This window comes from Rhinoderma darwinii, chromosome 2 (assembly GCF_050947455.1).
Source record: "Rhinoderma darwinii isolate aRhiDar2 chromosome 2, aRhiDar2.hap1, whole genome shotgun sequence".
Lineage (NCBI taxonomy): Eukaryota > Metazoa > Chordata > Amphibia > Anura > Rhinodermatidae > Rhinoderma > Rhinoderma darwinii.
The window spans coordinates 190,406,629-190,426,762 of NC_134688.1; the positions used below are offsets into that span (position 1 = coordinate 190,406,629).

Consider the following 20,134-nt stretch of genomic DNA (forward strand, 5'->3'; position numbering starts at 1 on the left):
GTATGTAAAACTGCAACAAAAAAAAAAGTCATATAATGGCCAGAAATAGTGTTATTCCACATGTACACACATATGACAGCTTATTCTGAAAAGTCATCTAAAAAATTAGGTAGGCTTTAATAAACATTATTGTACAAAAAAAAAAAAAAAGAATACTGGCCTTCCTAACATTTATGCATGCACTGTATTCTCTACTTATTGTCTACTCAATTATTTTTGTAGTCTATACCCACATCTCTTCTCAAGAGCCTACATTAACTTTAGGAACCCAGAGGACATCTTTCTCTTCAGGGATAGATTTGATGGATTTATCTTCATTGACAACAAAGGTTAGAAATGTTATAGATCTCCTTTGAAGTTATCTCTTCGTGTTTATGTTGTCATATATTGTGTGATATTATTAGCAGAAAAGATCAGTTTACTATTTAGTATATGAGGTGCATCAAAGACAAATAAATTTTTCTTAAACACTAAACGGAATAATTATCTCCTTTAAACCTGTGAATTTCATATTGTATTTGTCTCACACACATTAATTTTAGCACATTACTTCCCTGACTTTACAATCTTTCCTGGGTTCACTGAGCGATCAGTTCATTATCGTCAATATGTTAGGGTAGGGCCACACGAAGCAGCCTTGACATGGTCGCAACGCGGCTAACAACCGCGACGGAACATTGTTCGGTGCGGCTGTCAAACAGCCTGTTAGTGGCCGCATGTTTACGCGGGTAAACCGTCCCTTTATCTGCAAAATCGTGCGGCCATGAATTAATACACCCTTTATGGCCGGATGATTTTGCAAATTACAACAACTTACCCCCTATGTATTCTCTATGGCAGCGCCGGAAAAAGCTGAACACTGCACTCGACTATCTCCAGCGCTCCCATAGAGAATGAATGGAGCGGCAGTGCACATGCGCATGTAACCGGAATACCCCTTAACGAGGTATTTGACAGCCGCTCCTACATAGTGCCAGCGCAGTTGTTGGCCGCGTTGCGACCGTGTCAGGGCCGCTCCGTGTGGCCGTACCCTTAGGCTCAGTTCCTATTTGGTTGTGTTGATGTGTTGCAGGACCACACCACTAACACATGAAAGTATTTTATAAAAGCAGTTCCAGGAAATGTTTCTGTTACAAACTGAAAATACTACAGACTGTAGACCATCCTGCAAGTATAGGCATATACAGACTGTAGACCATTCTTCCTGAAAAACGAATTTTGGGACATCTGTCTGAATGAATCTTTACATGTAGTCTTAAAGGGATTTTCATGGACTTTGATATTAATGGCCGATCCTTAGGATAGGCATTGCCAATCAATATCCGATTGGTGGGGTCCAACTCCCAGCAATCAGCTGATTGAAGGGGTTGCGGCACTTCGATCTGAGCTGCACCCCCTTCATTGTTTACCAAACACAGCGCCGTACATTTTGTAGCAGCTGTGCCTAGGACTGCAGCTCCCTGAAACTCAGTCCCATGCACTTGAGCTGCAATACCAGGCACAGCCACCATGAATTGTACGGCGCTGTCCTAGTAAACAATGATGAGGGCGTGGTGCTCGTTATCCTTAGGGTGGATTCACACGAACGTGTATTGGGTCCGTGCGGGCCGCGTGGTTTTCACGCGCCACGCACAGACCAATACAAGTCTATGGGGCAGTACAGACAGTCCGTGCTTTTTGCGCAGCGTTTGTCCACTGTGCAAAAAGCGCGACATGGTCAATATCTCCGTGTATTTCGCGCATCACTCACCCATTGAAGTCAATGGGTGCGTGAAAACCACGCAGGTCGCACGGAACTGCCTGTTTCGCGCACCAGCTGTCAAAAGGATGAATGTAAACAGAAAAGCACCACGTGCTTTTCTGTTTACAAACATCCAAACGGAATGTCTTTGAGATGAGCGAACCCGGACAACCGAACCGAACTTCACCGGGTTCGGCCGAACTCGTTTTGGCCGAACCGGGCAAAAAAATTTCCGGTACGCGACGTCAGGATATAGTCACTGTCCAGGGTGCTGAAAGAGTTAAACTGTTTCAGCACCCTGGACAGTGACTTCCCATCCCAATATACATGAACGTGTAAAAAAAAAAGAAGTTCTGACTTACCGATAACTCCCGGCTTCTTCCTCCAGTCTGATCTCCCGGGATGACAATTCAGTCCAAGTGACAGCTCCAGCCAATCACAGGCCAAGCACAGGCTGCAGCGGTCACATGGACTGCCGCGTCATCCAGGGAGGTGGGGCCCGATGTCAAGAGAGGCACGTCACCAAGGATGCTTCACCAAGGCAACGGCCGGGAGGGAAGTTCTCGGTAAGTACGAACTTTTTTTTTTTTTTTAACAGGTTTCTCGATATTGTGATCGGCATTCACTGTCGAGGGTGCTGAAAGAGTTAACTGCCGATCAGTTAACTCTTTCAGCACCCTGGACAGTGACTGACGTCGACTAGACTCATCTCTATGATGGCGGCTGCGCGAAAATCACGCAGCCGTGCATCATACACGGATGACACACGGAGCTGTCAAGTGGTTTTTGCGCGCGCAAAACGCTGCGTTTTTTGGGCGCGCAAAAACGCAACGTTCGTCTGAATAAGCCCTAAGGATAGGCCATCAATATCACATTTTCTGAGCACAAAAATACTTGCAGGCTAGACTGGAGTTTTGTAAACTGTAAATAATTGAATTTGTAATAAAAATAACATAATACCGCTGTGCTAATATAAAATGCCTCCCCAGGCCAGGAGTATCCTGCTGTTGTTGAATTTGCACCTTTTCAGAAAATTTCAAAAAAGAAACTGAAAAAAAAAGACACAAAAGCTGGAAGCATTGCAGATGGTAAGCAATTTTCTTTAAAGGTATACAACTTTCTAATAAATACTAATATTTTTCATAAAATCTGTATTTTTATTATTGTATATTATGCTTTATATTCCTCAACATTTTTCATATCTGTGCCAGTTGTCCGTGACAGAAAGCATTTACATAAAACTATAAAACCCTTTATTACTTTTTTTTTTTTTTACTATACAGAAGTTATGTAGGCCAGAATGAGATGAGGCTTCTTTGTAATAGAGGAAAATATTCTAAAGCCTTTATGAAAATAGGGGAGTGGATGCTATAATGTAGAAATAAATTATACAGACTCACAAACTATATAACAGAATGGCGGTAATAAAAAAAAAAGAATTGTATTTGGACATAGAGTAAAAGTCACAAACTCACCAATGTGCCAAAAAACTGGAATTGTCCTTACCAGACAACACAACATTGGAAACTGAGCACACATTTTTTTTATTTTCCAGATTTGGAATATAAGAAATTTTTGGAGAACTACTGTGCAGAGGAGGAAAAAATGTCTGCAAATCCAGAGACCCTCTTGGGAGAAATTGAAGCAAAAACAAAGGAGCTCATTGGTTTGTACAGCTCCGTCTATGGCTTTGCATTAATCATAGGCCGTATGTATAAATTGATACTTATTTTAGGGAAATCTAGACGATTTCCGATACAACATTTATTAGAACTAAATTATTTTCACCAAGTACACAGTTGTTCCTTCTGATTTACTTCCATTATAGCTGTAAGGCTGGGTTCACACAGAGTTTTTTGCAGGCAGAAAATCTGCCTCAAAATTCAGTTTGGAATTTTGAGGCAGATTTTGCTCTGTCTGCACGCCGATTTTCGCTGCGTTTTTCACCCGCTGCCATATAGCGTAAAAACGCAGCGAAATACGCTTTCTCTGCCTCCCATTGATGTCCATAGGAGGTCAGAGACGTAAACACCCGAAGATAGGGCATGTCCCTTCTTTTTCCCGCTCGCAGGAAAAAAACGCCTCCGCCTCCCATTGAAATCAATAGGAGGCATTTTCGGAAGTTTCTTGGCGCGTTTTCCGACACGGTTTCCACGTCAAAAAACGTGTCAAAAAACTCTGTGTGAACTGACCCTAATTCTTTCTCTTCTGACTTCCAGCTAGAAGAACAACTCCACTTCTAGAATTCATCAAAAATCGGAAGTTGGAGAAACAGGTATGATAAAGCACGATGCCAATAAAAGTATAATTTAGCACAAATTCTTGTAACACTTAATGTGCAAAGTTTTCTTTAATCCTGCTCTAGAGAATACGAGAAGAAAAAAGGGAAGAGAGGCGGAGACGGGAGCTGGATAAAAAGCGATTGCGTGAGGAAGAAAAAAGAAAATGGCGAGAAGAAGAAAGGCGTAAACGGAAAGAAGCAGACAAGCAAAAGAAAGAAAAAGAAATACGTATTAAGGTAACAATGTGTTATTTAAGATGTTATATTTCACATGGCTAATATATAGTACTATAACTACATAGACTAAATGTCCAAAAGTATGTGAACACCCAGAAATCATATCTATTTATCCTTTTTGAACATCTTAACCCCTTAATGACCGGGCCATTTTGCACGTTAATGACCAAGGATTATTTTTTGTTTTTTCACGGTCGCATTCCAAGAGTCGTAACTTTTTTTTTATTCCGTCGACATAGCCGTATAAGGGCTTGTTTTTTGCGAGACGAGTTGTATTTTGTAATTGCACCATTTTTAGATGCTTACAATATATTGATTAACTTTTATTAACTTTATTTTAGGAGAGAATTGAAAATAAGCAGCTATTCCAGCATTAATTTTCACATTATAAATTTACGCCGTTTACTATGCAGCGTAAATAACATGTTAACTTTATTCTATGGGTCGGCACGATTACGGGGATACCAAATATGTAGAGGTTTTATATGTTTTTCCTACGTTTGCACAATAAAAACCCTTTTAGAAAAAAATTACTTGTTTTTGCATCGCCGCATTCCAAGAGCCGTAACGTATTTATTTTTCCGTCGATGTGGCCGTACGTGGGCTTGATTTTTGCGGGACAATGTGTAGTTTTAATTAGTACTATTTTGGGGTACATAGCGCTTATAGATTAACTTTTATTTTATTTTTTATGGGGGGAATGGGAGAAAAGAGAGAATTTTGCCGTTGTTTTCTTGCGTTTTCTTTGGACGCCGTTCATCTGGCGGTTTAATTAATGTGTTCATTTTATTGGTAAAGTTGTTATGATCGCTGGGATACCATATATGTGTATGTGTGATTTGTTTTGACAGTTTTACTAAATAAAACCACTTTTTGGGCCAAAGAAGTAGTTTTATTTGACTTTGACTGTAATTTTATTTATTTTTTTCCACAAACTTTATTTAACTGATTGTCATTTTTTTTTTAAGTCCCATCAGGACACTTCACTATGCGATGTGCCGATCGCATATATAATGCTTTGGTATACTTAGTATACCGAAGCATTATTGCCTGTCAGTGTAAAACTGACAGGCAACCTATTAGGTCATGCCTCTGGCATCGCCTAATAGGCAGATGCTGAAGACAGACCTGGGGGTCTTTGTTAGACCCCCGGCTGTCATGGAAACCCAACGGCGACCCGCGATTTGTTTGCGGGGGCGCCGATCGGGTGACAGAGGGAGCTCCCTCCTTCTGTCAAACACATTAAATGCCGCTGTCACTATTGACAGTGGCATTTAATGGGTTAAACTGCCGGAATCGGAGCGCGCTTCGATTCCGGCAGTTGCAGCAGGAGCCAGGCTGTGTATAACAGCCGGGCTCCTGCCGTTGATCGCATGGGTACGCTGTCAGTACCCGCGCGATCACAGGACGGATATATCCGTCCTCCTGCGCGAACTAGCAGCTGCTGAGGACGAATATATCCGTCCTTTGGCGTTAAGGAGTTAATCCAGATCCATGGACATTGGTTAGGCTCTATTTATATCTGCATCAAAACTTTGGTTTCCTACAGATCCATGATGTATCGAAACCGTGGCAAAAAACTGCCGAAATTGACTCCCATTGATTTCAATGCGAGGTGGAGGCATTTTTTTCCCGCGAGCAAAAAAAAAACACTCGCAGGAAAAAGAATCGACATGCCCTATCTTGAGGCATTTTCCGCCTCAAAAACTCCATTGAAATCAATGGGAGACGGAAATAAACAAGTTTTTTTGCTGCGACTTTTGACGTGTTTTTCTGAAAAAACGCTTGCGGTTGTTCCCTTTGTCTGTTGAAGAGATAGGTAAAACAAAAACGGCTTCAAAAACGCAACAAAAAACGCGTGTGGTGCAAAACCACTCCAAAAAAAACAGAGCTGATTTTTCCAGGCAGGATTTTCTGCCCGCAAAAAACTCTGTGTGAGCATACTGACCAGCATTCACTCTGAGCTGAGTTAGGCTATGTTCACACAAGTCAGATACGCTGTGGAAAAGTCTGCAGCGTATCCGACCCAGAACTAGCAGGGAATTATGTCCGAAAGTCCGCACCAAATTGTTTCATAAATGTGCAGATTTTTGCCAGATATGGCCACTGTGGAAAAGAGGCGAGGAAAAAAAAAGTCCATATTCACCTCCTGTGGCATTGTTGCAACAAGGTATCCCTTTTCCCCACGTTTGGTCTCCATGCAGCCGGTCTCCAGTGATGACGCTGTATACCGTATGACCGCTGCAGCTGTCACGTGGGACGCAGCGTTATCACAGGAGGCCAACAGCACAGAGTACAGCCGAGTGTACAAGGAGTCGTCGCTATGGCAATGCCACGGGAGATGAGTATAGACTGTTTTCTATTTTAAACAGGAATAAAGTCTCCTTTTTTTCCCTACTTGTGATTCTTGCTCCGGATTCGCAGCTTTTCTGCAGCAAAAATCGCAACATTTGCAATTTGCTGCAATCGGAATATATGCAACGATTCGGCAACATAAATTGAGCATCTGCGGATTAAAGATCCGAATCGCAGATCAATTTATGAACGTTTCCCTGCAGATTTTCCATCTGCAATACTGGACAGAAAACCCACAGCAAATCTATGTGTGAATATAGCCTTAAAATCAAGATACTAATGATTGTCACATAGTTTTTTTTGTTTTTTTTACTGAATAAAATAATGCAGTATGCTGTGCTCTTCTGACTCTCAAAGAGCAATAGAAACCGAACGGAATGGCACTAATGCAAGTGTGAATAGTCTTAGGCGAAATTCACACGAACGTGTGCGTTTTGCACGCGCAAAAAACGCAGCGTTTTTTGCGTGTTGCAGTTCCGTGTGTTATCAGTGTTTGGTGCCTGGCTGCGTGATTTTCGCGCATATTCCATGCTTATGACACGTGGTTTTGAGGTTTAGAAAAAGAAATGAAGGAGGGGGTTTTATTTTTTCCTTCATTTCTTGATCTACTGTTGCGCGAATTACGCGCAGCACACGGAAGTGCGTCCGTGTGCTGCGCGTGATTTTCACGCACCCATTGACTTCAATGGGTGCGTGATGCGCAAAAAACGCTCAAGTATAGGACATGTGGTGAGTTTCACGCTGCGTGAAAAACACGGAATGTCTGAATGTCCCCATTGCCTTACATAGGTCCGTGCGATTTTCACACACGTATCACGGACGTGAACTTCGCTCATGTAAATAAGGCCTTATTCACACGGACTTGTCCGTATTGCGCTCGCAAAAAACGCTGTGTTTTGCGCGCGCAAAAGGTTCGTGTGTCATCAGCATATGGTGCACGGCTGCGTGATTTTCACGCAGCTGGCATCATTACGACACTCTGGTTTTATGTTTTATGTTTAAATTAGTTTGTTTTACTACTGTATCGCGTATCACGCGCGGCACACGAAAGTGCTTCCGTGTGTCGTGCGTGATTTGCACGCACCCATTTACTCCAATGGGTGCGTGCTGCGTGAAACACGGCCAAATATAGGACATGTCATGAGTTTTACGCAGCGCACATACGCTGCATGAAATTCACTGACAGTCTGAACGGCCCCATTCATTAACAAAGGTCCGTGCGACGCGCGTGAAAATCACACGCGTAGCACGGACGTATAACACATTCGTGTGAGGAAGGCCTTAGGCTGAAATCACATGCCGTTTTTTAAGGTCGTTTTTTGAGCCAAACGAAAATTGGATTCAAAAAGAAGAAGTATAAAGTAAAGACTTATATGTCTCCTTTCTTCTGTATTGACTCCAAAAAATGGCATCAATAATTGCTTGTGCGATTCTACAGCACATTTAGCCAGTGTTCATATAGGGGTTTTCCTGAGAGATACAATTGATGGCCTATCCTCAGGATAGGCCATCAATATTTCATCGGTCGGAGTCCGACTCTCGACACCCCTGCCAATCAGCTGTTTTGAAGGGGCCGCGGCACTTATGTGAAAGCTGCTTCCCCTTCTTTCCTTTACTGCTCCATACTGTCAAACACTGACACAATTGTAGCAGAGGTTCACAGCATTTCAGCCTTCTCCTATTCACTTGAAATACTTTGAGCAATCGCACAAGCTCTGCGGCCCCTTCAAGGCAGCTGATTGCCAGGGGTCCCGGGAGAGTCGAAACCCCACCAATAGCATATTGATGGCCTCTCCTGAGGATAGCCCATCACTTTAATTTTTCTGGTAAACCCCTTTAATCTAAATCTCAATTTTTTTGTGGGTGTGAACTGAATAAACTATAATTATGTAAGGTACGATATGCCTCTGAATAAATACTGAAATGACTGAGCTAAGGGATAAATTAAATATGCCATTATATACAGTTCGTTCGGAAAGTCTTCAGACCCTTTCACTTTTTTCACATTTTATTATGTTGAGGCCTTGAGCTAAAATAAAAAATAATTTTGGTTTTTCCCCATCATTCTGCACTCAACACCCATAATGACAAAGTGAAAACAGAATTTTAGAAATTTTTGCAAATTTATTAAGAAATGAAAAACTCAATTTTCGCATTGACATGTATTCAGATCTTTTGTTATGACCCTTTGTCATGCCATGAATAAGAATGAGCGAATCGTTTGAAACTCGTAGGCCCTATGCATCCACCCCTCTGTGCTTGCTATAATTTTTAAACTCATTTTCAATAAAGTGGAAAATATTTTCTTTTAAACCCAGCGCTGGATCTAAACATTTTTTCCATTCCTTTGCTATGACACCTGAAATTTAGCTCTGGGGGCCTCCCATTTCCCTAGCTCATCTTTAAAATGTTTCTACACCTTGATTGGAGCCCACCTGTGGTAAATTAATTTGATTGGACATGATTTGCAAAGACACACCCCTGTCTATATAAGGTCTCACAGCTGACCATGCATATCAGAGCAAAAACCAAGCCATGAGGAGGAAAGAGCTGCCTGTAGAGCTCAGAGACAGAATTGTGTGGAGGCACAGATCTGGAGAAGGGTACAAAAAAATTCTGCTGCACTGATACTTCCCAAGAGCACAGTGGCCTCAAAAATTATTAAATGGAAGAAGTTTGGAACAACCAGGACTCTTCCTAGAGCTGGCAGCCCCACCAAACTAAGTAATTGGGGGAGTAGTGCCTTGGTAAGAGAGGTGACCAAGAACCCAATTGTCACTCTGGCTGAGCTCAAAAGATCCTGTCTGCAGCACTCCACCAATCTGGGCTTTATGGAAGAGTGGCCCAGAAAGAAGCCTCTCCTCAGTAAAATACACATGAAAGCCTGCCTGGAGTTTGCAAAAAAGCACCTAAAGGACTCTCAGACTGTGAGAAACAAGACTGTATGCATATAGCAACCTATGTACCCCTACTAGTCTCCTCCCCATTATCTCGAAATAAATTAACCACCGACACATAAATCTCTTTGAAAGTGGGGTTGACCCGGGGGGGAATCAGCCACAGCTTTATTAATACAATATAAAATGAAATAACATTTTCCAAAAATTATAACTCTAAATGACCTTAACAAAGGTCAATAACCAACCCGTATGCCTGCCTATCCCAAGGACATGTAGGTAAAACCCCCTTCTAAAACCGCCCGCTGTGACATAAAACAACCATAATACAAAATACATCAAAAAGTCACCATCGTGCCATAACACAGTAACCAATCTCTCTCTCTTTTTGTTCGTATGTTTTTTTTGTTTTTTTTTTAATTAATACCAGCCATATAAACGGAAAAATATATATATGTTCGTTGTTTTTTTTTTGTTTTTTTTTAAATTTGTTTATTTATATATATATTTTTTTTTTTTATATATATATATATATTCTTTTTTTTTTTTAAACAACAGTACACAATCGACCAAATTATACAGAAATAACCAACAGTACATCAGGGAGGGAGGGAGGGAATTTCCGGCAAAGAGGCCGCACCACAAGGTAAGAGGCCATATATACCCTATCCCATTACCATAAACACACCCCCTTTCCTGCCCTAACGCCCCTACCTACTGACTCATCCCCCCAGGGAAGGGGAGGGAGACTCGCCCTACCATTAACCCCTTACCCGCAACAGTCCCAGGCTCATCGGTTATACACCTGTGAGCCTCCATGATTCTGTGGTCTGATGAAACCAAGATTGAACTTTTTGGCCTCAATTCTAAACGTCATGTCTGGAGGAAAACAGGCACTGCTCATCACCTGCCCAATACCATCCCTACAGTGAAGCATGGTGGTGGCAGCATCATTCTGTGGGGGTGTTTTTTAGCAGCTGGCACAGGGATTGAGGGAAAATTGAATGGAGCAAAGTACAGAGATATTCTTAATGAAAACCTGATCCAGAGTGCTCTGGACCTCAGACTGGGCTGAAGTTTCAGCTTCCAACAGGTCAATGACCCTAAGCACACAGCCAAGACAACACAGGAGTGGCTTAGGGACAACTCTGTGAATGTCCTTGAGTGGCCCAGCCAGAGCCGTGACTTGAACCCAATCGTACATCTCTGGAGAGACCTGAAAATGGCTGTCCACCGACGGTCACAATCCAACCTGACTGACCTTGAGAGGATCTGTAGAGAAGAATGGCAGAAAATCCCCAAATCCAGCTGTGCAAACCTTGTGGGTCATACCCAAGAAGACTGAAGGCTGTTATCACTGCCAAAGGTGCTTCAACTAAGTGCTGAGTAAAGAGTCTGAATACTTATGTCAGTGCAATATTTTAGTTTTTCCTTTTCAATAAATTAGCAAAGATTACTAACATTTTCACTTTGTCATTATGGGGTATTATGTGCAGAATAATGGGGAAAAACTATTTTTATTTTTTTATTTTAGCACAAGGCCTCAACATAACAAAATGTGAAAAATGTAAAATGGTCTGAAGACTTTCCGAATGCACTGTATTTTATCCTATGTACTTAGTACTTTCATAAAACTGTTATCTTTTATATAGAATCTTATTCTCTATTAATACTTATAGTATATTCTTATTGTCAATGTTTTTCCCTATATATCAATGTTCACTTTAATACTCCACGTTTAGCTCCTCAAAAAACCTGAAAGGGGAGATGAAATCATCAGTGATAAACAAAAGGAGAAAATAAACGAAATTGACCCTGAAGAATCAAAATGGGAAAAGTCATCTGGGAATAATAAAGTCAGAACATTTGAAAACCTTGTGAAGGAACTCAAGGAAAAGTAAGGATACATGACTTTGTTGTTATCTTGTAGAAAGAAATGACTAACTTTTTCTATATATTTTTTTATTCTTTTGTATGGACAATTATGTTTTTGTACAGTGTATAATATTTAAGAAAAGAGAAGAGTGAAATCTTCCCCAACTTTCCACCATGAAATAAAAATATGTGTATATATTTGGGAGTTCTTAACTTTTTTGGGACTATGAGGTTTTAGCATAACATGTACATTTCTAAAAGCTTTCATACCCTGTTCTTTAACCCCTTCCTGACCACCCCACGTAGATTAACGGGCTGCAGCGCTGTTTCTTGTGCCTGCAACACGTCAATCTATGTGTTCTCCTAACAGAGCGCACAGGCATTCTTTGCAACCCGGCATCTGTCAGTACTCGCTGCTACTAGCAGCCTTAGTACTGACGGAAGAAATCGGGTGGGACCACAGCCGTGATCCCCGCCGATTAACCCCTTAAATGCGGCGGTCGATATTGACCGCTGCATTTAAGGAGTAACAACAATATCTGTACCCTGATGGGTGCTATGGCAACCGGAGGCCTAACAAAGGCCTCAGGGTCTGCCATCTACGGAAGTCGATTAGGTCCTGCCAGAGGCAGGACCTAATATGCTGTCTGTCAGTGTGAAACTGACAGGTGTAATACCCTGCAATACAGAAGTATTGCAGGGTATTATAACAACGATCCAACAGTTGCATCTTCAAGTCCCTAGTGTGAATGAAAAAATAAAAAAGTAAACATGTTTTTTATAAAAAAAGTAAATGTTCCAAGTAATAAAGTTAAAAAAGCGGCCTTTTTCCCCTATAAAGTCCTTTATTATTAGAAAAAAATGAAAAAAAAATAATAAACTATGCATAATTGGTATCACCGTGTCCGTAATGGTCTGCGCTATAAAAATATAATGTTATTTATCCCGCACAGTGAACGGGGTAAAAAAATATTATAAAAAACAATACCAGAATCGCTATATGTAGTCACTTCAGCCCACCAAAAACAGAATAAAAACAGATAAAAAAGTTGAATTTAGCCAAAAATTGTACGAATACAAACTAAAGTTTGTTCCGCAAAAAACAAGCCTTCACACGGCTCCCTTGATGGAAAAATAAAAAACGTATGGCTCTTAGATTATGGTGACACAAAAAAAAATTTTTCTTTTAAGAAACGTGATTTTATCGTGCAAACACAGTAAAACATAAAAAACTACATACATATGGTATCGCCGTGTATGTCTTTTATAGCGCATGGTGAACACTGTAAAAAATAGAATAATAAACAATAGAAGTTTTCAAGGCCTAATTCCACTAAATTCAGCAAAAAAACTGGGGGATCAAAATGCTCACTATACCCCTAGATAAATTATTTTAGGTCTGTAGTTTCCCAAATGGGGTCAGTTTTGGGGATGTTTCCACTGTTTTGGTCCCTAAGGGGCTTTGCAAATGCGACATGGCACCCGAAAAACATTCCAGCAAACTTGAGCTCCAAAAGCCAAATGGCGCTCCTTCCCGTCTGAGCCCTGCCTTGTGTCCAAGCAGCAGTTTATTACCACATATGGGGCATTGCCGTAATCAGGAGACATTGCTTTTCAAATTGTGGGGTGTTTTTTCTCCTTTATGCCTTGTAAAAATTTATCATTTCTACATTTTATTGGAAAAAATGTAGATTTTCATTTTCACAGTCCTCCACTAAGTTCAGCAAAAAACCTTGTGGTAAAAATGCTCACTATACCCCTCTATAAATTCCTTGAGGGGTGTAGTTTGCCAAATGGTGACTTTTTTGGGGGTGTTTCCACAAGACCTCTTCAAACCTGACATGGTGCCTAAAATGTAGTCTAATAAAAAGGAAGCCCCAAAATCTACAAGGTGCTTCTTTCTTCTGAGACCGGTGATTCAGTCCATTAGCACACTAGGGCCACATGTGGGATATTTCTAAAAACTGCTGAATCTGGGCAATAAATATTGAGTTGCATTTCTCTGGTAAAAACTTCAGTGTTACAGAAAAAAATTGATTTTCTAAAAAAATAAATACAATTTATAAATTCACCTCCACTTTGCTGTAATTCCTGTGAAACACCTAAAGGGTTAAGAATCTTTCTAAATGCTGTTTTGAAAACTTTGAGGGGTGAAGTTTTTAAAATTGGGTGACTTATGGGGGTTTCTAATATATAAGGCCTTAAAATCCACTTCAGAACTGAACTGGTCCCTGAAAAAAGAGGTTTTGGAAATTTTCTTGAAAATGTGAGAAATTTCTGTTAAAGTTCTAAGCCTTGTAACGTCCTAGAAAAATAAAAGGATGTTGAAAAAACTATGCAAGCATAAAGTAGACATATAGGAATTTTTAACTAGTAACTATTTTGTGTGGTATTACTATCTGTTTTACAAGCAGATACATTTAAATTTAGAAAAATGCTAATTCTTGCTAATTTTCTATAAATTTTGGTGTTTTTCACAAATAAATACTGAATTTATCGACCAAATTTTTCCACTGACATAAAGTACAATATGTCACGAGAAAAGAGTCTCAGAATCGATTGAATAGGTAAAAGCATTCCCAAGTTCTTACCACATAAAGTGACACATGTCAGATTTGAAAAAATTGTCTGCGTCCCCAAGGCCATAACAGGCTGTGTCCTGAAGGGCTTAAAGGGTATGTTCACCCCGGAACACCATTTTGGGTATTTAAATTAAATAGGTTTGAAACTTTGTGCTGATATCTTAATATATCCTTATTGTGATTGGAGCTCTGTTTTTCTAACAGCCATATTTTTTTCATTTTTTACCTTGACCTAGCTGTATGGGGTCTTGTGTTTTTTAAGACAAGTATTTTGAGGTGATATTTTGCAATACACATAAGTAAGCGTTTTATTTATATAAACTTGTATTATGGGGGGAAAAAAGCAGGTCCGCCATTTTTTTATGCCATTTACTAATCACCATAAGTCATGTGATAACTTTATTGTACAGGTTGTTACGGATACGGGGATACCAAGTATGCTATTTACTGTTATGTGATATTTGTTTAATAAAATGTTATTAAAAAAATGAATGCGTTTATTTTATATTTTGGCTTCGTTATTTTTTTTAAATGTTAACTGATAAAATAAAATTCATAGTTTTTTAGCGCCGTTAGGGGACTTTAACTTTTGATCTTTTAATTTTTCTATCCATAATGTCCTGGCAAATATTTCTACACTCCTTAACATTGAAATTGCAACACCAATTGCAAATCGAGGAAGTAGCAGGTGTCGCTAATATCCGCAAATGATCACATTTTCCAGCACCTAGCTCCAATCTGTGGTAAGTGGAAGGGGCATAAAAGTCAGATTGAAAGCAAAGTTTTTTAGCCACATGAAACCTCAAAAATCGTATCAAGTGGTGTGGGATAATTGTGCGTTACCTCCTGTTCGTCAACGTGCCAGTTATCGCCACTTGTCACAGACTGAGAGGGACAGAATCCTTGAACTGATAGACCTTGGTTTATCACTCCGGCAGATCGCTACACGCCTCGGCCGACATGTCAGCACTGTACAACATTGCGTGCCTCGTAGGTTGGGAGAACAAAAACAAGAGGTGCACGGAGGCCAACCTATGCACGGACGGATCGTCTGATTGGAAAAATCGCACGTAGTGATTCATTCTGTACTGCAAGTGAAATTGGACGTCACATCTCAAGCCTATGGCGGCATCCAGTGTCGACACAAACCACCAGAATGCTTTGCATGGTATTGGGCTACAAGTCAGATGTTCAGCTACAGGTGTTCCATTGACCACAATCCACCACTCTCAAAGGCTATCATGTTGCACAGCAAGGCTGGAATGGAGGTAGCGGTGGTGATAGCCACGGACTGGTCTGGAGACGACGTGGGCAACACCATGAAGAGGCCCTCACAAGAGAACGTTACACCGATCCTACTTGTGGTTATGGTGTGGGGTGGCATAATGTATGGTAGCTGGACCCCTCTAGCCTTCATTTCAGGTACACTAAAAGCTTGGCGTTTCATTGATTTGGTCATGGAACCAGTGGTACGGCCATTTGTCCAAAAGTGTGCCAGAAGACGTTTTTCAACAGGGCAACACCAGGCCGTATGTTGCTCATTCTATTGTGAGCAGCCTGTGTGGCCTATATGTGCCTCCATGGCCTGCAGCGTCTCAGGACTTGTCTCCCATTGTGCACATCTGGGACGTCATTGGTGGGCAATTGCAAAGGCAACTTCTGGTACTCATCTCTTTCAGGACAGTTTTGTCTAATTCTTGTGAGTTGACTCTTAGGGATGTTAAACAGCAATGTCGGTAAATGGCAACTGCCAAGGGATCTGCCAGCAGCCAAATTTGATGATTTGCGTGCCCAAGTGCATTCAGCGTGGCATAACATTTCTCAGACAACCATTAATAACCTCATTAATAGCATGCCAAGGCTTGTAAGTGCATGCAATTTTGCATGTGGCGATCATACTCGATAAATTAAGATGTTTGAAATATTTTGTTTCCATTTTTTTATAATTTGCAAATCATTAACATGTCTATCGATCCTGTAATTTCCACAATTCCAAAACTTTTCCTTCTTGGTGTTGCAATTTCAATTTTGAGGAGTGTATATCTTTATATATCAGTACATTATGCTGCGAATGATAATATTTTTAAGTAAATTAGACTAGGGCTACACAGCATTTTTAGCTAAAAGGCAGGTCGCATGGCCAAAGATCGCTGTGTCGCATGGCCAAAGATTGTTGTGTCGAGCTGACTGCATCGCAGTAATTAAAGTTAATGTGGCCACTTTGGCAACTCACAGGTTACCACGACAGTCACACTAAATCCTCCAAGTTTGCAATGCAGCCAGCGCGACACTGTGATCACACAGCGATCTTTGACCGTGCGACCTGTGTCACGGCCAAAGTAGCCCTTAGGTTTTGCATTCTCTGGCTCACTACTAGTGTTTCTGCCTAATATACACAAATGGAATCCACACAGGACACAATTAAAGATCAATGTTCTGTGTAAGAAAAAGTATTCTGGTTAGATGGTCTGCTTGATTTGGTAGATTTACACTTCTTTGCAACAAGAACTTCCTGATGTCTTACAGACCTTTGAACATCAAATTAAGCAAATAGCTAGATTTAGTTATTTAATTATTTTTCAGTTTAGCGTCGATTTTGAAACTTTAAGCTTTGGTGGGTAGGGTTGTGGGTACATCGGACATATGTAAGGGTCTATTCACACTCCGTGGTCATACCGTATAACATTTTTTGCTAAGATTTGAGCGTGTCATGTGAATTAACTTTAAGACATTTAGCTCCAAAGTCTGATTTTTAGTTTTTCTATTTCTATTAAATAGTGCTTTGGATTTAAATTGTTCAATCATAAATTTTTAAGAAAATATTCAGCTGATGGGTTTTTAGAAAGTTAACAATCTTTTTAAGAAATAATGGTTAACTTTCAAATGTATCTATTCTTGTATTTATAGAAATATAAAGTCTAGCTTTTTAAATAAACAGTACTTTTCTTTTTGAAGCTCTTTCTGTTATATTTAAGTGGACTAGCATCAAACATGAACTCATCATATCATGTTTTCGGCTGTAGGACCCAAAATGATAGTGACAAGGATCAAAGAGATATTGAAAGGAGATACAGAGAAAAAGATCAAGAACGGCAAAGATATCATCGAATGGATGATGGCAGAAAACCGAGAAACCACTATGAATTTGACAAGTTTCTTAGGAGGAATGAAGATGACCAGAAATGGGGAAAGGGATTCAGCCAAGATCGAGCCAAGAAAGGGAGCCACAACAACAGCTATGCAGCGGATGCTGTAGACAAACTGGGTAAAGAGGACAAGTGTGATGACATGGCATCCAAAAAGGAGCGCATAAGAAATAAGGTTCTTTTATTATTTTAGGATCATTTCTCATTAGCTCAATATGCCCCTATAAAAGAAAGTGTTCTTTATGCACAAAATATAAAGCATAAAGAAGCACATTATAAATATTATATATATATAAAATAACCATATTGATCATTTTCATGTAGCATCTTTTCTGGATGTTACTACATTCAGTTTCAATTATCTTGATTGCATTGAATAAAGACAAAAATACACATCATGTTGAATAGTAGTGGAAATATGCAATTCATGACCAAAACAAATACAGAGTATCATGAATGAACATAATGCACTGAAAAACAGCAGTATTTTCCATAGAAAACAATCAATGTGTGCTTTTATTGGCCTGCACATGCAAAATGACGACTTGGATTTCGATGTTTGCTATGGGCACTACACATATTTTCTTTGCACAAGTTTTCATAAGTTACACTAAGAGGAGAGTTGTAAAGAATCTTTTTACTGGTCATTGAATGGCAGCAAAAATATTACAAAAATAGAATATGTAACTGTTTTTCCAAATGTGTTTTTCAAAATTTTTATTAATGCCACTTTCATACAGTACATCTTCCGCTTTGTCAACAAGAGTCATAGGCCCAGATTTACTATGACTGGCTTAGACAGAAGCCCCGCTCCCGTAAGATGTGTCAAATTTATTAATAGACGCACGCCTCCTTTTACATTTATTGCATCTTGGGCTGTCCGTGCGACACAATTTAAAATCTACGCCAACTACGAGTAAATGGTGTAAAGCTCTTGTTAAATTCCCCTTATGAAGTGTAACCTCTAAATCACAAGTCACCAACTTTTTTTTTTTAGCTGAGCTTTACATTCAAATATAACAGCTAGTGATACATCTAGTATGAAATAAAGATGAATAAAGACATAACATATCTTTATCTAAATATATTGTTATATACCAGTTGTCATTGTTTCCGTGCTTGTGCTAAGTCCAATTCTACAAGGCTGACAGCAGTTTCAAAATCCTTAATCCTTTTACATGGTCCAGACCTAGGGGCAATATGCTAGTGATACCTTGGTCAACTGCCAGTCACATCACTCTGACCCCTTTACTATTATTCTCTTATCTTTAACTAACTGAGCAGAATTGTACTATTTATTTCCTGCATATAAGCACCTTACAGTTTCCATTTTAACCCCTTTAGGACACAGCCTGTTTTGGCCTTGTGGACACAGCCTATTTTTTCAAATCTGACATGTGTCACTTTATGTGGTAATAACTCCGGAATGCTTTTACCTATCCAAGCGATTCTGAGATTGTTTTCTCGTGACATATTGTACTTTATGTTAGTGAAAAAATTTGGTCGATAAATTCAATAATTATTTGTGAAAAACTTCAAATTTTAGCAAAAATTTGCAAAAATTAGCATTTTTCTAAATTTAAATGTATTTGCTTGTGAAACAGATAGTAATACCACACAAAATAGTTACTAGTTAACATCCCCTATATGTCTACTTTATGTTTGCATCATTTTTTTTCACGTACTTTTATTTTTCTAGGACTTTACGAGGCTTAGAACTTTAGTAGCAATTTCTCATATTTTCAATAACATTTCAAAAGGCTATTTTTTCAGGGACGAGTTCAGTTCTGAAGTGGCTTTGAGGGCCTTATATATTAGAAAGTCCCCATAAATCACCCCATTTTGAAAACTGCACCCCTCAAGGTATTCAAAACCACATTCAGAAAATATTTTAACCCTTTAGGCGTTTCACAGGAATTAAGGCAAAGTAGAGGTGAAATTTACAAATTTCATTTTTTTTGCCGAAATTCATTTGTAATAAAAAAAAATCTGTAACACAGAAGGTTTTACCAGGGAAACGCAACTCAATATTTATTGCCCAGATTCTGCAGATTTTAGAAATATCCAACATGTGGCCCTAGTGTCCTAATGGACTGAAACACAGGCCTCAGAAGCAAAGGAGCAGCTAGTCGATTTCGGGGCCTCCTTTTTTTAGGAATATATTTTAGGCACCATGTCAGGTTTGAGGCGGTCTTGTGGTACCTAAACAGGCGAAACCCCTCCAAAGTGACCCCATTTTGGAAACTACACCCCTCAAGGCATTTTTCTAGGGGTATAGATAGCATATTGACCCCACAGTTTTTTTGCAGAATTTAGTGGAATTAGTCTGTGAAGATGAAAATCACCTATTTTTCTGTGGAAACATAGAATTTTTTCATTTTTACAAGGAATAAAGGAGAAAAAGCACCCCAAAATTTGTAAAGCAATTTCTCCCGATTACGGCAATACCCCATATGTGGTCGTAAACTGATCTTTGGACCCACAGCAGGGCTCAGAAGGAAGGGAGCGCCTTTTGGATTTTGGAGTGCAGATTTTGCTGGATTGGTTTTCAGTGCCATGTCGGGTTTGCAACGCCCCGGAGGGACCAAAACAGTGGAAACCCGCCAAAAGTGACCCCATTTTGGAATCTACACCCCTCAAGGAATTTTTCTAGTGGTATAGTGAGCATTTTGGCCCCTCAGGATCTTTTTTAGAGCTAGGGTGACCAAAACACAGCGATTTTGGCGCTTTAAATTCTTTATTTATTACAGCGTTCACTGTGCGCAATAAATTACGTTTTCATTTATTCTGCCGGTCGGTACGATTATGCCGATACCATATGTGTATAGTTTTTTTTACGTTTTGCAGCGTTTGCACAATAAAATTAAGTTTCTATAAAATAATTTATTTTCTGGGACACGCTATTCTGAGCCGTAACTTTTTTATTTTTTCGTCAAAAAAGCTGTGGGAGGTCTTGTTTTTTGCGGGACGGGTTGTAGTTTTTATACGTACCATTTTGGGGTAAATGCGACTTTTTGATC

The 20,134-nt window shown here is 39.7% G+C and overlaps 1 protein-coding gene across 4 annotated transcripts in view; it reads left to right on the forward strand.

Annotated features, from left to right (window-relative positions):
* UPF3A (UPF3A regulator of nonsense mediated mRNA decay) overlaps window positions 1-20,134 on the forward strand; it is a 48,825-nt gene that overhangs the window by 13,834 nt on the left and 14,857 nt on the right. For 2 of the 4 annotated variants that reach the window (XM_075852646.1, XM_075852647.1), the window contains exons 3-9: window positions 223-329; window positions 2,731-2,829; window positions 3,297-3,407; window positions 3,961-4,016; window positions 4,107-4,259; window positions 11,254-11,408; window positions 16,992-17,289. In XM_075852646.1, coding sequence (XP_075708761.1) covers window positions 223-329; window positions 2,731-2,829; window positions 3,297-3,407; window positions 3,961-4,016; window positions 4,107-4,259; window positions 11,254-11,408; window positions 16,992-17,289 — 979 coding nt within the window. The remainder of the gene's footprint in view (window positions 1-222; window positions 330-2,730; window positions 2,830-3,296; window positions 3,408-3,960; window positions 4,017-4,106; window positions 4,260-11,253; window positions 11,409-16,991; window positions 17,290-20,134) is intronic. The other 2 variants (XM_075852648.1, XM_075852649.1) reach the window with 2 other exon arrangements.